This window comes from Choloepus didactylus, chromosome 7, assembly GCF_015220235.1.
Source record: "Choloepus didactylus isolate mChoDid1 chromosome 7, mChoDid1.pri, whole genome shotgun sequence".
Taxonomy (NCBI): Eukaryota; Metazoa; Chordata; class Mammalia; order Pilosa; family Megalonychidae; genus Choloepus; species Choloepus didactylus.
In genome coordinates, this window is record NC_051313.1 from 105,077,454 (window position 1) to 105,094,731 (window position 17,278).

General features: G+C 37.2%; 1 protein-coding gene across 14 annotated transcripts in view; it reads right to left on the bottom strand.

Annotated features, from left to right (window-relative positions):
- SLC25A27 (solute carrier family 25 member 27) overlaps positions 1-17,278 on the bottom strand; it is a 75,178-nt gene that overhangs the window by 52,189 nt on the left and 5,711 nt on the right. For all 14 annotated transcript variants that reach the window (XR_005217853.1, XR_005217856.1, XR_005217854.1 and 11 more), the window contains exons 3-5: positions 6,757-6,841; positions 3,764-3,886; positions 1,390-1,502 (exon numbers count right to left, since the gene is read on the bottom strand). Coding sequence is in view for 10 of the 14 variants with exons in the window: in XM_037842840.1 (XP_037698768.1) it covers positions 1,390-1,502; positions 3,764-3,886; positions 6,757-6,841 (321 nt within the window). In the remaining 4 variants the exon portion in view is untranslated. The remainder of the gene's footprint in view (positions 1-1,389; positions 1,503-3,763; positions 3,887-6,756; positions 6,842-17,278) is intronic.

Below are 17,278 nucleotides of genomic sequence, written 5' to 3' on the forward strand. Positions count from 1 at the left end.
TAGGCATAGATGAACTGAAATAGTAAAACAGAAAACAGACATTTCCATTGATGTTGAAGTGATATATTACTGGAACCCTCAAAAGGGATATTTACCAATTTTTAGAATCATATAATTTTGGTCTGTGAAAGAATTCATTTATTTATTAATTCATTAATCAAATGTTTATTGACTATGTATGAAGCAATGAGAAAATAAAGATGAGTAAAACAGTTCTTACAGTCAAGGGACTCATAATCTAATGGAGGAGATAGATACATAGTAGAAAGCAATGAAATCAGTTACATGCAATAATGGAGATAAGGATAGAGAATTTTATACAAACACATAAAAGTACATCTAACACAATGAGGAAAGGAGTTGTGGAAAGTTCAGGAACAATATCTTGGAGAAGAGGAAACCTGAACTGATACGAAAGGATCTGCAGGGAAACAAAACAAAACAAAACAAACAAACAAAAAAATTAAGTTAAAAAAGAGAGAAAAGGATAGAAAATACAGAGGTAAAGAACAGCCTTTTAGGCAATGGAACCTTTTAGCTCATGACTTTCTGCTTCACTCTTTGTTCCAGAATCAATAAGTTGCTCTATTACCTGTAGGCACAGGTCAGCTAATTCTAAGTCAAGTTAAGAAATTTCCATTTTACCCTCTAGATGATGATGAGCCAGTGAAAGTTTTTAAAGGTACCAGTAATATGGTGTATTTTACACAAATCATATCTGTGTTTTAGATAAATTACTCTGGATACTGGGTACAAATTTGAGGATAGAGGTAGAGACCAGTTACATAGCTCTGGCAGTTGTCTAGTTGAGAGGTTATGATGGTTAGTATTATAGAAATGGTAGTTTTAAGGACACTAAGGTAGAAGGTATTGGTGGGAAGAAAAACTTTCAAGAAATATTTAGAATGTAGAAAAATTAGGAATGGAATATGGAGAGGAAGACACAGAGATGAGTTAAGGAAATAGTTTCCTGCCTAGGGTGTCTGGCTGTATAAAATGGATTGTGTAGGAATATGAGCAGGATTACTGGGGAAAAGATTTGGGCAGACTGGCTATAATATCCATCAGATAGTTGGATATATCAGTTTGAATCTTAGAGTTAGGTCTAGCCTAGAGAGAAAATCTTGGGGGTATTTTGGTCTCATCTCCTTACTGCCAAAATTTGCCTGTTTTACAAAACCCTTTTCACATATTACTGTAGAATAAAGTGAAAATGCTCTAGGGGAAATATTCAGTTATGACATTATAACATATGATAATCCTGTCACCAACATATGTTATTAAAATAATAAAAATTAAAAATAAAAACTTGTTTCACTGATATAGTACTTATAATCATAACTACAAAGGCAATTAGGACTTCTCAGAATTCAATAAAGTTTCCATTACCTCCCATATTCACCAGCGCTGCTCTTTGTATATTGGGTACCCAGCCTGCCCAAAGCCCACGTATTCCGCCTTCAGCTAATATTTTTGCAAATGCATGATGCACACCACGAAATCTAAGAAAAATAATAATGAAAATGTGAAAACTCTATTCTGTGTATGAAATGAAATTGGATAAACCTCAACCATAGCCGATTTAATTTGGAGTCAAAAACATATTATTTATCCAGAATTTACTCAGAATGCTAAGAATAAAGCACTGCACATAAGGCAAATTTAGAAATAAACTTAATCCTTTAGAAAAGACTGATATTTGATTTAAAGCATTTTTATGCAAATCTTTATAAACTATATCATCCTCTTCTTCTCAACAGGATATTAAAAGAGTAAAAATCCTTTCTTGTTATTTTATATCATCAGTATATTAAATATAGGAAGGGAACAGTGGTTGTTTAACACCTGGATTCATTTCATTAATAATTTGGGGGACCTGTACACTTTTTGATTTTGCTAATAAGGAAATTAAAAAACCATAGATCCTCACAAAGTCTCATAAAATAAATATTTTTAGACCAAAAAGTAAGAAAGACAGTCTCTCATAATGAGTCCTTAAAATTGTGCTAATAGTATTTTTTAGATTTATGAAAATTTACTACCTTATCCTGATTTTGCTCATTTTGCTGTAGATAGATGACAAATGGTGCTGACCATGAACCAAAACTGGAAACTTCTAATATAAAAGAAAAGTCTGGACTTTCCATAGTTAGGAAATACCTGGAGTTACATGCCATCTTTAGCACTTAAATAGCTGTGTGGCTTTCAATCAGGCATTATTATATGCTCTGAGTTCACCAGAAAGATAATCTGACATATTTATTGGGCATGCATAATTGCTATTATGCTCCTTGGAAAGTTATGCTCACAACTGGTGGTAATTATAGCTATCATTCATTGAGCACTCATTAAATACCATAAATTTTATATATACATATAAAATGCATTTTAATCTTGAAAACCTCCATGAGGAATGCATTAACTATTCCAATTTACATCTGAGAAACATGAGGCTTAGGCAGGGATAAAGAACTTTTCTAGATTTACAAGAGCTAAAATGCAGTAATACCTGGATTTGAATCCCAGGCCATCTGACCCCAAGGTTCATGTTCTTCATTTACAACATTAAATACATTCAAACCCAAAATTTCCAGCATTAAGTACAGGAGAGGGAAGAAAAGCAACTGCAGGAACCAGAAGCTCAGCAATTTCTAGATCCTGATGGCCAGTTCTCCCCATGTATCTATCAATCAAGGTTACTTAGTAATTATAAATTGTTACAAGTTGACAAAATATACCCTGGGATCCTAGAAATTACCTGGTTAAGGCAGAGAGGTACCTTCTCTTCTGCTGTGTGTGTTCTCTCCCTTTTTGAAGGCTGAAGGGGAGCCTGCACTGCAGCACCCCAAACCCATTTTCCACTGAGTCAGCTAGAGGAGGAGGGGAGTAGGTGGCAGTGGTGAGTTTCCAAAGGAGGCCTCAAACCCTCTTTACCTCTGGCTTAGATGCAGACCAGGAGTGTTCAGAGGAGCAAAGTCCCTTTGTATTAGGCTCACATCATCGTGAACTTTCCCTCCTTCCTGGGAGGGGACTCTCAATCTGCAAGGTTTTGTCCCTTTCCCAGGAGGAAACTAGCTAAGTTTTATATTTAAATAAATGTTGAAAATGAAACCCTTTAATGAAAGGCAAACTTTGATAATATAGGGTAATGCAATTGGAGGGTTTTATACCAGAAAGTGCATAATAAAAAAAAACTTCAAAAAACTTAGGGAAAAGAGAGTCTCTATGTAGAAAGAATTGAAGATGAAGAGGGAGGTAGGGACAATTTGCCATTTCCCTTCTTCCAGGAGAAATGGAAGGAAACCAAAATTTTTGGCATCTTATGAGTCAGGCATTTTAACTGTCATAAAAACCTTTTGAGAGGGGACCCTTTTAAAGAGACAAAAGGGGGTAAGTGACTTGTACACCCTAAGCCACCACAACAGGAAAACGGGGCTTCACACTCAGGGCAGATTTTCATGATTAAACTCTTTATATCAAGCTGCAACAAGGGACAGTTCTCACTGCCTCTGGTGGGAAAAGCAGAAAAGGGATATCTAAATGTATAACATGTACATCTTATTGAGATGAGAACATGTACATCTTATTGTCAATGAAAAATACAGCTTAGCACTCCTCTTAATGAATACAGATTCCAAATTAGAAGATTCAGAGTTAATGTCTTCACTGAATATCGGATTTTAAAAATTATGTCTATCAGGTAAATGCTTAAAATATGATGGTGACAAAGGGGAAAGAAAAGTCAGTTAATTGGACAACTTACCTCAATGGTTTTCCTTCAAGTTTCCTCTTTCCTTCCATTTGCATCTGAACCTTTATTAGATCAGTTGGGTTGGCTAAAAACTGGCCAATAACACCAGCCATCATCCCTCCAATGACTGATTTCCTAATTGTAAAGGGAGATAATTTTTTTTAAGTTACCAGTACTTGCATAGATTTTGTAGTAAACCAATACCAAGCTGGTATATAGCTTCTGGGTAAGAGATTTAAGACAAAGTGAAGAAAAGGATAGACACAAACAATTACAGAGGAAGGTAGATGGTTTTCCCATTTACTAATGGGAAGGTTGAAGGACAACAGAGTTGAAATTGAATTCAAAGCAAGGTCACTTTAAGGATATAAACATCTGAACTGATAATTTAATTGCATTTTAATTCTGTCCACTGAGTAAAAACAGCATAGATGTAATCAGCCTAACAGACAAAGGCTGGAAAGGGAAGTTTTAAAAATGGCTACTTTAGTAGTTTTCTAAAGTGAAGGGTTTGGAAACTTTTCTGTCTTTGAAGAAACTCTTTCTGTTCTTAAACTCTTCTTTCTCCTAACCTCCTTGAGTCAACAGTGACCAGGGCTACACTATTATACTTAAACATGGTTTGAATCCATTCTCTTCTATCCATTCCTGCTTCTCTTGTCCAGACTTCAATAATCTTTTACCTAGATTATTGCAATAGTCTCTTGGGGAAATGGTGTATTTTCTTTCCTTTAACTCTAAAAAATTTTTGAAGGGGCACAAATGGTTATAAAGTAAAAAGTCAGTCTTCATTCAACCGCTATCTCCAGGACCCCTCTCCAAGCAATCACAATGACTAATTTCTTATATGCTTTCCCAGAGATAATGATGCGCTCACCGAATGCTAACTCTGTGTCAGGCACTGTTCTGAGTATTCTATAAGTGCCATCTAATCCTCATATCAACCCTATGACATAATTACTCTGTCATTTCCTCTTTACTGATGAGGCAACTGAGGCACTGAACAGTTAAATGATAGTCCAGTGAGTGATACAGCCAAGATGTAAATCTAGGCAGTCTGAATGCAGAACCTACACGCTTAACCTCTAAGTTACATTTGATGGTTTGTGTATACACAAGTGTATATGTATAAATATACCTACTTAAAAGTACAAACATTAGAATATCATGTTGTATCCTGTTCAGCACTTTGATTTTTTTTCCCAACAGTATGTCTTAAAGGTTATGCCTATCAGTTCATACAGAGCTGCCTAATTATTTTCGATAGTTTCACAGTATACCATTTTAGGGATATATCATAATTTATTTAACCAGCATAAATTTAAAACTAGAAGATCTGAACATTCCATAACATGTGATACATTCTGCCAAGTTGTTGACCATAGAACTTGTATTAATTTACCTTCCCACTGGCAACCTATGAGAGTGCCTGTTTTTCCACACAGAGGTGAACACAGTACATTCTCAAGTTTTTTTTCTTTGCAAATCTTATAACCACTCTCTTCTTTGTAATATTTACATCATTCTAATTGTTATGTGTCCATCTCTTTTACTGTAGGTTCAGTGATGGTAAGGGCTATGTCTTTTTCATTACTATAGTCTTAGCATTAAGTTCAGGGACTGGCATACCATAATCATTTACTAAGTACCTACTGGCTGAATGAATGGTTGTCTGGGTCAAAAAGACATCAAGCCAAACTATCTTGAGAGTTGACTTCATAGTGTATTATTTCTTTTGAACATCTTACTTAGACCTTTCCCTTCAGGAGAAAATTCCTAAATGCAAGGACTAATAATCTTCTATTCCATCACTAATTCTGGGAAAGCAATTAGTATACTTAGAACATTATGGTTTTTCAAAATCAGGGCCAAGAACTTTGACTGGAAGGTGAAACCCTGCTTATTTCTGTTCTCTTATAGTTGTGGCTTGACTTTTTTTATTTGCCCCAGCAAAAATATTATAGACCCCTTTCCATCTAAAACCTACTTCATTCTTTCAATAGATGTGCTATGTTTTCCTATATAAATTTATCATACAGTATTTAACTACTTCCATATTGATACTTAAATTAAAAGAAATGTTTTGCTATTGTCAGCACTGCTATAGTGACTATCCATGTGTGTTCTATGTGTGTGTTGTATGTGTGTTGTGTGTGTGTGTCTACTCACAGGTGCAAGTTTTTTGAATGACTGTTATCATAATAAGGTGTTGCCGGGTGAAAGGATTACACATTTAAAAATTTTACCAGATACTTTATGCTCAGAAAAAGCTGTACTAACTTACATTTCCACTAAGAGTTTAAAGACTAAAAGACAGTTTTAATTATTTTAATTTCTCTGATTTCCCTGATTACAGATGAGGTTGAACATATTTACATGTTTAATGAACATTCATATTTCTTTTTTTATGAATTGGCTGTTGCTATTCTTTCCCTATTTTTCTACTGTGTTTTCTGTATTTTTCTTGTAGAGTTCTAGGAGTTCTATTTATATATTATTTATAGTAATCTATTTTGTTCTCTTTGTAATAAATATTAAAAGTGACATGCACTTACATTCACCATTTCATCTAATTATACAAAAACAAAATCCTGATGATGGTAGATATTACTTCTACAGCTGAGAAAGCTAAAGATCAAAAAGATGAAGTAGTTTTCTCAGAGTACACAGTAGTGGAGCAGGAATTTGCACTTACCTTTCTCTGACTCTAAAGCTCAGAGGTTCTCAATAGAAAGAGGAACAAGGAAGGTGCTCTGTAAGATTTATTTTAATATTAAAATATTAAATAAAAAATACATCCAATTTAAATACAGTTGTGTATATATATGATGTCTATATTCAATGTGTACTAAATGCCTAATTATTTGCATTTATATTATAACTATTTATTATTTTAAGCCTATAACTTAAAGCAATTTTGGTACAAATGCACAATTTTATATAAATCTACTAGATAAATGTTTGTGTTTGGAGGCAATAGCATATTATTTCAAAATAAAACTTACCAAAGGGGATAATGCTTATCTTCACTTTTGCCAAATACAACCTCACGGAGATGTTCATATGTGACCATTCGACCTCCAGAGTACACTGTGTAAAACAGATCATTAAAATGATGAACTCAGCTACATGTTTAATAGACTAAGAGGACATTCTGATTCTGCCCAGTCTACTTCTCTAGCTCTCTCTCATGCTCCCTATGCTCCTGACTCATGGACCTCTTGACGTTTCCTCAAATGTGCCATGTCCTTTTAAGCCTAGGTCTTACTACTTGTTATCCCATCTTTTTAGAATGCATTCTCCCTTCCCTGCTTAGCTGTCACCTCCTAGTCTTTCAAAACTCAATTCAAACAACATGTTTTCCAGGAAGTGCTCTCTGACATTTTCCTCAATGTCCTAGGCTTTTATTATAACTCTCACCCTTCTCTGTTCCCCAGAGATATCCAACCATATATGTCTGTTATGGCATTTACCCTAGTTTTGAAATTAATTTGATTTTCTTGCTTATCTTTCCATCAGACGATGAGCTCTTTGAGGCATGTTCTGTGGCTTTTTGTTCCTCTATATGTCCTATTACAGAGCTTGGTATACAGCCATCAGTTTTTTTGAATAAATAAGCATAATTTTCTTGGAGAAGTTATTATATTAATGCTATCTTCAGATAAGTGTCAAACATATGAAATGAAGCATAACTGTTAATACATTATGGTCAACAAAATACAAATCAAAAGAAGTGAAACTCAAAAAAATAGGAAGTAGGAGGCGGGGCAAGATGGCAGACTGGTGAGCTGTAAGTTTTAGTTACTCCTCCAGGAAAGTAGGTAAAAAGCCAGGAACTGCGTGGACTGGACACCACAGAGCAATCTGTCTTTGGACATACTTCATACAACACTCATGAAAATGTCGAACTGCTGAGATCAGCGAAATCTGTAAGTTTTTGCGGCCAGGGGACCCGCGCCCCTCCCTGCCAGGCTCAGTCCCGTGGGAGGAGGGGCTGCCAGCTCCGGGCAGGAGAAGGGAGAACTGCAGTGGTAGCCCTGCTCGGAAACTCATTCTACTGATCCATACTCCAACCATAGATAGACTGAGACCAGACACCAGAGAATCTGAGAGCTGCCAGCCCAGCAGAGAGGAGACAGGCATAGAAAAAAAAAAAAATAACAAAAAACTCCAAAATAAAAGCAGAGGATTTTTGGAGTTCTGGTGAACACAGAAAGGGGAAGGGCGGAGCTCAGGCCTTGAGGCGCATATGCAAATCCCAAAGAAAAGCTGATCTCTCTGCCCTGTGGACCTTTCCTTAATGGCCCTGGTTGCTTTGTCTATTAGCATTTCAATAACCCATTAGATCTCTGAGGAGGGACCTTTTTTTTTTTTTTTTTTTTAAACCTTTTTCTTTTTCTAAAACAATTACTCTAAGAAGCCCAATACAGAAAGCTTCAAAGAATTGCAATTTGGGCACGTCAAGTCAAGAGCAGAACTAAGAGAGCTCTGAGACAAAACGCAATAATCCAGTGGCTGAGAAAATTCACTAAACACCACAACTTCCCAAGAAAAGGGGGGTGTCCGCTCACAGCCATCATCCTGGTGGACAGGAAACACTCCTGCCCATCGCCAGCCCCATAGCCCAGAACTGCCCCAGACAACCCAGTGTGACGGAAGTGCTTCAAATAACAGGCACACACCACAAAACTGGGCGTGGACATTAGCCTTCCCTGCAACCTCAGCTGATTGTCCCAGAGCTTGGGAAGGTAGGAGCAGTGTGAATTAACAGAGCCCCATTCAGCCATCATTTGCAGCAGACTGGGAGCCTCCCCTACACAGCCCAGCAGCCCAGAACTGCCCTGGGGGGACGGCACTCACCTGTGACATAGCACAGTCATCCCTCAACAGAGGACCCGGGGTGCACAGCCTGGAAGAGGGGCCCACTTGCAAGTCTCAGGAGCCATACGCCAATACCAAAGGACTTGTGGGTCAGTGGCAGAGACAAACTGTGGCAGGACTGAACTGAGGATTAGACTATTGCAGCAGCTTTAAAACTCTAGGATCATCAGGGAGATTTGATTGTTAGGAGCCACCCCCCTCCCGACTGCCCAGAAACACGCCCCATATACAGGGCAGGCAACACCAACTACACACGCAAGCTTGGTACACCAATTGGACCCCACAAGACTCACTCCCCCACTCACCAAAAAAGGCTAAGCAGGGGAGAACTGGCTTGTGGAGAACAGGTGGCTCGTGACGCCACCTGCTGGTTAGTTAGAGAAAGTTGTACTCCACGAAGCTGTAGATCTGATAAATTAGAGATAAGGACTTCAATTGGTCTACAATCCTAAAAGAACCCTATCAAGTTCAGCAAATGCCACGAGGCCAAAAAACAACAGAAAATTATAAAGCATATGAAAAAACCAGACGATATGGATAACCAAGCCAAGCACCCAAATCAAAAGACCAGAAGAGACACAGCACCTAGAGCAGCTACTCAAAAGAACTAAAGATGAACAATGAGACCATAGTACGGAGATAAAGGAAATCAAGAAGACCCTAGAAGAGCATAAAGAAGACATTGCAAGACTAAATAAAAAATGGATGATCTTATGGAAATTAAAGAAACTGTTGACCAAATTAAAAGATTCTGGACACTCATAGTACAAGACTAGAGGAAGTTGAACAACGAATCAGTGACCTGGAAGATGACAGAATGGAAAATGAAAGCATAAAAGAAAGAATGGGGAAAAAATTGAAAAAATCGAAAATGGACCATCAGGGATATGATAGATAATATGAAACGTCCGAAATATAAGACTCATTGGTGTCCCAGAAGGGAAGAAAAGGGTAAAGGTCTAGGAAGAGTATTCAAAGAAATTGTTGGGGAAAAACTTCCCAAATCTTCTAAACAACATAAATACACAAATCATAAATGCTCAGCGAACTCCAAATAGAATAAATCCAAATAAACCCACTCCGAGACATATACTGATCACACTAGTCAAACACAGAAGAGAAGGAGCAAGTTCTGAAAGCAGCAAGAGAAAAGCAATTCACCACATACAAAGGAAACAGCATAAGACTAAGTAGTGACTACTCAGCAGCCACCATGGAGGCAAGAAGGCAGTGGCACGATATATTTAAAATTCTGAGCTGAGAAAATTTCGCAGCAAGAATACTTTATCCAGCAAAGCTCTCCTTCAAATTTGAGGGAGAGCTTAAATTTTCACAGACAAACAAATGCTGAGAGAATTTGCTAACAAGAGACCTGCCCTACTGGAGATACTACAAGGGAGCCCTACAGACAGAGAAACAAAGAAAGGACAGAGAGACTTGGGAGAAGGTTCAGTACTAAAGAGATTCGTATGGGTACAATAAAGGATATTAATAGACAGAGGGAAAAATATGACAAACATAACCAAAGGATAAGATGCTGATTCAAGAAATGCCTTCACGGTTATAACTTGAATGTACAATGGATTAAACTCCCAATTAAAAGATATAGATTCGGCAGAATGGATCAAAAAAAATGAACCATCAATATGTTGCATACAAGAGACTCATCTTAGACACAGGGACACAAAGAAACTGAAAGTGAAAGGATGGAAAAAAATATTTCATGCAAGCTACAGCCAAAAGAAAGGCAGGTGTAGCAATATTAATCTCAGATAAAATAGACTTCAAATGCAGGGATGTTTTGAGAGACAAAGAAGGCCACTACGTACTAATAAAAGGGGCAATTCAGCAAGAAGAAATAACAATCGTAAATGTCTATGCACCCAATCAAGGTGCCACAAAATACATGAGAGAAACACAGGGCAAAACTAAAGGAAGCAATTGATGTTTCCACAATAATTGTGGGAGACTTCAACACATCACTCTCTCCTATAGATAGATCAACCAGACAGAAGACCAATAAGGAAATTGAAAACCTAAACAATCTGATAATGAATTAGATTAACAGACATATACAGGACATTACATCCCAAATCACCAGGATACACATACTTTTCTAGTGCTCATGGAACTTTCTCCAGAATAGATCATATGCTGGGACATAAAACAAGCCTCAATAAATTTAAAAAGATTGAAATTATTCAAAGCACATTCTCTGACCACAATGGAATACAATTAGAAGTCAATAACCATCAGAGACTTAGAAAATTCACAAATACCTGGAGGTTAAACAACACACTCCTAAACAATCAGTGGGTTAAAGAAGAAATAGCAAGAGAAATTGCTAAATATATAGAGACGAATGAAAATGAGAACACAACATACCAAAACCTATGGGATGCAGCAAAAGCAGTGCTAAGGGGGAAATTTATAGCACTAAACGCATATATTAAAAAGGAAGAAAGAGCCAAAATCAAAGAACTAATGGATCAACTGAAGAAGCTAGAAAATGAACAGCAAACCAATCCTAAACCAAGTACAAGAAAAGAAATAACAAGGATTAAAGCAGAAATAAATGACATAGAGAACAAAAAAACAATAGAGAGGATAAATATCACCAAAGTTGGTTCTTTGAGAAGATCAACAAGATTGACAAGCCCCTAGCTAGACTGACAAAATCAAAAAGAGAGAAGACCCATATAAACAAAATAATGAATGAAAAAGGTGACATAACTGCAGATCCTGAAGAAATTAAAAAAATTATAAGAGGATACTTATGAACAACTGTATGGCAACAAACTGGATAATGTAGAGAAATGGACAATTTCCTGGAAACATATGAACAACCTAGACTGACCAGAGAAGAAATAGAAGACCTCAACCACCCATCACAAGCAAAGAGATCCAATCAGTCATCAAAAAGCTTCCCACAAATAAATGCCCAGGGCCAGATGGCTTCACAGGGGAATTCTACCAAACTTTCCAGAAAGAACTGACACCAATCTTACTCAACTCTTTCAAAACATTGAAGAAAATGGAACACTACCTAACTCATTTTATGAAGCTAACATCAATCTAATACCAAAACCAGGCAAAGATGTTACAAAAAAGGAAAACTACCGGCCAATCTCCCTAATGAATATAGATGCAAAAAATCCTCAACAAATACTTGCAAATCGAATCCAAAGACACATTAAAAAAATCATACACCATGACCAAGTGGGGTTATTCCAGGCATGCAAGGATGGTTCAACATAAGAAAATCAATCAATGTATTACAACACATTAACAAGTCAAAAGGGAAAAATCAATTGATCATCTCAATAGATGCTGAAAAAGCATTTGACAAAATCCAACATCCCTTTTTGATAAAAACACTTCAAAAGGTAGGAATTGAAGGAAACTTCCTCAACATGATAAAAGAGCATATATGAAAAAACCCACAGCCAGCATAGTACTCAATGGTGAGAGACTGAAAGCCTTCCCTCTAAGATCAGGAACAAGACAAGGATGCCCGCTGTCACCACTGTTATTCAACATTGTGCTGGAAGTGCTAGCCAGGGCAATCCGGCAAGACAAAGAAATAAAAGGCATCCAAATTGGAAAAGAAGAAGTAAAACTGTCATTGTTTGCAGATGATATGATCTTATATCTAGAAAACCCTGAGAAATCGACGATACAGCTACTAGAGCTAATAAACAAATTTAGCAAAGTAGCGGGATACAAGGTTAATGCACATAAGTCAGTAATGTTTCTATATGCTAGAAATGAACAAACTGAAGAGACACTCAAGAAAAGATACCATTTTCAATAGCAACTAAAAAAATCAAGTACCTAGGAATAAACTTAACCAAAGATGTAAAAGACCTATACAAAGAAAACTACATAACTCTACTAAAAGAAATAGAAGGGGACCTTAAAAGATGGAAAAATATTCCATGTTCATGGATAGGAAGACTAAATGTCATTAAGATGTCAATTCTACCCAAACTCATCTACAGATTCAATGCAATCCCAATCAAAATTCCAACAACCTACTTTGCAGACTTGGAAAAGCTAGTTATCAAATTTATTTGGAAAGGGAAGATGCCTCGAATTGCTAAAGACACTCTAAAAAAGAAAAACGAAGTGGGAGGACTTACACTCCCTGACTTTGAAGCTTATTATAAAGCCACAGTTGCCAAAACAGCATGGTACTGGCACAAAGATAGACATATAGATCAATGGAATCGAATTGAGAATTCAGAGACAGACCCTCAGATCTATGGCCGACTGATCTTTGATAAGGCCCCCAAAGTCACTGAACTGAGTCATAATGGTCTTTTCAACAAATGGGGCTGGGAGAGTTGGATATCCATATCCAAAAGAATGAAAGAGGACCCCTACCTCACCCCCTACACAAAAATTAACTCAAAATGGACCAAAGATCTCAATATAAAAGAAAGTACCATAAAACTCCTAGAAGATAATGTAGGAAAACATCTTCAAGACCTTGTATTAGGCGGCCACTTCCTAGACTTTACAACCCAAAGCACAAGCAACAAAAGAGAAAATAGATAAATGGGAACTCCTCAAGCTTAGAAGTTTCTGCACCTCAAAGGAATTTCTCAAAAAGTAAAGAGGCAGCCAACTCAATGGGAAAAAATTTTTGGAAACCATGTATCTGACAAAAGACTGATATCTTGCATATATAAAGAAATCCTACAACTCAATGACAATAGTACAGTCGGCCCAATTATAAAATGGGCAAAAGATATGAAAAGACAGTTCTCTGAAGAGGAAATACAAATGGCCAAGAAACACATGAAAAAATGTTCAGCTTCACTAGCTATTAGAGAGATGCAAATTAAGACCACAATGAGATACCATCTAACACCGGTTAGAATGGCTGCCATTAAACAAACAGGAAACTACAAATGCTGGAGGGGATGTGGAGAAATTGGAACTCTTATTCACTGTTGGTGGGACTGTATAATGGTTCAGCCACTCTGGAAGTCAGTCTGGCAGTTCCTATGAAAACTAGATATAGAGTTACCATTCGACCCAGCGATTGCACTTCTCGGTATATACCCGGAAGATCGGAAAGCAGTGACACGAACAGATATCTGCAAGCCAATGTTCATAGCAGCATTATTCACAATTGCCAAAAGATGGAAACAACCCAAATGTCCTTCAACAGATGAGTGGATAAATAAAATGTGGTATACACACACGATGGAATACTACGCGGCAGTAAGAAGGAACGATCTCGTGAAACATATGACAACATGGATGAACCTTGAGGACATAATGCTAAGCGAAATAAGCCAGGCACAAAAAGAGAAATATTATATGCTACCACTAATGTGATCTTTGAAAAATGTAAAACAAATGGCTTATAATGTAGAATGTAGGGGAACTAGCAGTAGAGAGCAATTAAGGAAGGGGGAACAATAATCCAAGAACAGATAAGCTATTTAACGTTCTGGGGATGCCCAGAAATGACTATGGTCTGTTAATTTCTGATGGATATAGTAGGAGCAAGTTCACAGAAATGTTGCTATATTAGGTAACTTTCTTGGGGTAAAGTAGGAACATGTTGGAAGTTAAGCAGTTATCTTAGGTTAGTTGTCTTTTTCTTACTCCCTTGTTATGGTCTCTTTGAAATGTTCTTTTATTGTATGTTTGTTTTCTTTTTAACTTTTTTTTCATACAGTTGATTTAAAAAAGAAGGGAAAGTTAAAAAAAAAAAAAAAAAAAAAAAGGAAAAAAAGAAGATGTAGTGCCCCCTTGAGGAGCCTGTGGAGAATGCAGGGGTATTCGCCTACCCCACCTCCATGGTTGCTAACATGACCACAGACATAGGTAGGGGACTGGTGGTTTGATGGGTTGGGCCCTCTACCACAGGTTTTACCCTTGGGAAGACGGTTGCTGCAAAGGAGAGGCTAGGCCTCCCTATGGTTGTGCCTAAGAGCCTCCTCCCGAATGCCTCTTTGTTGCTCAGATGTGGCCCTGTCTCTCTAGCTAAGCCAACTTGAAAGGTGAAATCACTGCCCTCCCCCCTACGTGGGATCAGACACCCAGGGGAGTGAATCTCCCTGGCAACGTGGAATATGACTCCCGGGGAGGAATGTAGACCTGGCATCGTGGGACGGAGAACATCTTCTTGACCAAAAGGGGGATGTGAAAGGAAATGAAATAAGCTTCAGTGGCAGAGAGAATCCAAAAGGAGCCGAGAGGTCACTCTGGTGGGCACTCTTATGCACACTTTAGACAACCCTTTTTAGGTTCTAAAGAATTGGGGTAGCTGGCGGTGGATACCTGAAACTATCAAACTACAACCCAGAACCCATGAATCTCGAAGACAGTTGTATAAAAATGTAGCTTATGAGGGGTGACAATGGGATTGGGAAAGCCATAAGGACCACACTCCACTTTGTCTAGTTTAGGGATGGATGAGTAGAAAAATAGGGGAAGGAAACAAACAGACAAAGGTACTCAGTGTTCTTTTTTACTTCAATTGCTCTTTTTCACTCTAATTATTATTCTTGTTATTTTTGTGTGTGTGCTAATGAAGGTGTCAGGGATTGATTTTGGTGATGAATGTACAACTATGTAATGGTACTGTAAACAATCGAAAGTACGATTTGTTTTGTATGACTGCGTGGTATGTGAATATATCTCAATAAAATGAAGATTAAAAAAAAAAAAAAAGACATAATGCTGAGCAAAATAAGCCAGGCACAAAAAGAGAGATATTGTATGTTACCACTAATGTGAATTCTGTGAAAAATGTACAATGTTTTATACTGTAGAATGTAGGGGACCTAGAGATACCAATTAGTGGAGGGGGAATGATAATCTAATAAGAACAGATAAACTATGGAGGGTAATCTCAATGTTATGGGAATGCTCAGGAATGATTATGGTTTGTAAACTTTCTTGGATATAGTAAGATCATATTGGAAGCAATAATTTTAGGTTTTTTTTTTCTCTTATTCCTTTGTTTTCTTAGGGGTTGTTAATTTTCTTGGGGTATGGTAGGAACATGTTGGAAGCAATGTAGTTATTTTAGATTATTTGTTTTTCTTACTCCTCTGTTTGGACATGGTTTATTAATTTTCTTGGGGTATGGTAGGAACATATTGGAAGCAAAGTAGTTATTTTCGGTTATTTGTTTTCCTTAATCCATTGCTTTGTTTGAAATGTTGTGGGGTTTTTTTGGTTGTTGTTTGCCTGTTTGTTTTTAATTTTTTGATAAACAAAGTTAAAAAATTGAAAAAAAATCAGTAGAAAAATGGGAGTAAAAACTAAATGACAAATAGGGTGGGATGGGGGGATGGTTTGGGTATTCTCTTTTCACTTTTATTTTTTATTCTTATTCTGATTCTTTCTGATGTAAGGAAAATGTTCAGAAATAGATTGTGGTGATGAACGCATAACTATATGATCATACTGTGAACAGTTGATTGTATACCATGGATGACTGTATGGTTTGTGAATATATTTCAATAAAACTGAATTAAAAAAAAAATTATTTGGAAAGGGAAGATGCCTCGAATTGCCAAAGACACTCTAAAAAAGAAAAACGAAGTGGGAGGACTTACACTCCCTGACTTTGAAGCTTATTATAAAGCCACAGTTGCCAAAACAGCATGGTACTGGCACAAAGATAGACATATAGATCAATGGAATCGAATTGAGAATTCAGAGATAGACCCTCAGATCTATGGCCGACTGATCTTTGCTAAGGCCCCCAAAGTCACTGAACTGAGCCATAATGGTCTTTTCAACAAATGGGGCTGGGAGAGTTGGATATCCATATCCAAAAGAATGAAAGAGGACCCCTACCTCACCCCCTACACAAAAATTAACTCAAAATGGACCAAAGATCTCAATATAAAAGAAAGTACCATAAAACTCCTAGAAGATAATGTAGGAAAACATCTTCAAGACCTTGTATTAGGCGGCCACTTCCTAGACTTTACACCCAAAGCACAAGCAACAAAAGAGAAAATAGATAAATGGGAACTCCTCAAGCTTAGTAGTTTCTGCACCTCAAAGGAATTTCTCAAAAAGGTAAAGAGGCAGCCAACTCAATGGGAAAAAATGTTTGGAAACCATGTATCTGACAAAAGACTGATATCTTGCATATACAAAGAAATCCTACAACTCAATGACAATAGTAGAGACGGCCCAATTATAAAATGGGCAAAAGATATGAAAAGACAGTTCTCTGAAGAGGAAATACAAATGGCCAAGAAACACATGGAAAAATTTTCAGCTTCACTAGCTATTAGAGAGATGCAAATTAAGACCACAATGAGATACCATCTAACACCGGTTAGAATGGCTGCCATTAAACAAACAGGAAACTACAAATGCTGGAGGGGATGTGGAGAAATTGGAACTCTTATTCATTGTTGGTGGGACTGTATAATGGTTCAGCCACTCTGGAAGTCAGTCTGGCAGTTCCTTAGAAAACTAGATATAGAGCTACCATTAGATCCAGCGATTGCACTTCTCGGTATATACCCGGAAGATCGGAAAGCAGTGACACGAACAGATATCTGCACGCCAATGTTCATAGCAGCATTATTCACAATTGCCAAGAGATGGAAACAACCCAAATGTCCTTCAACAGATGAGTGGCTAAATAAAATGTGG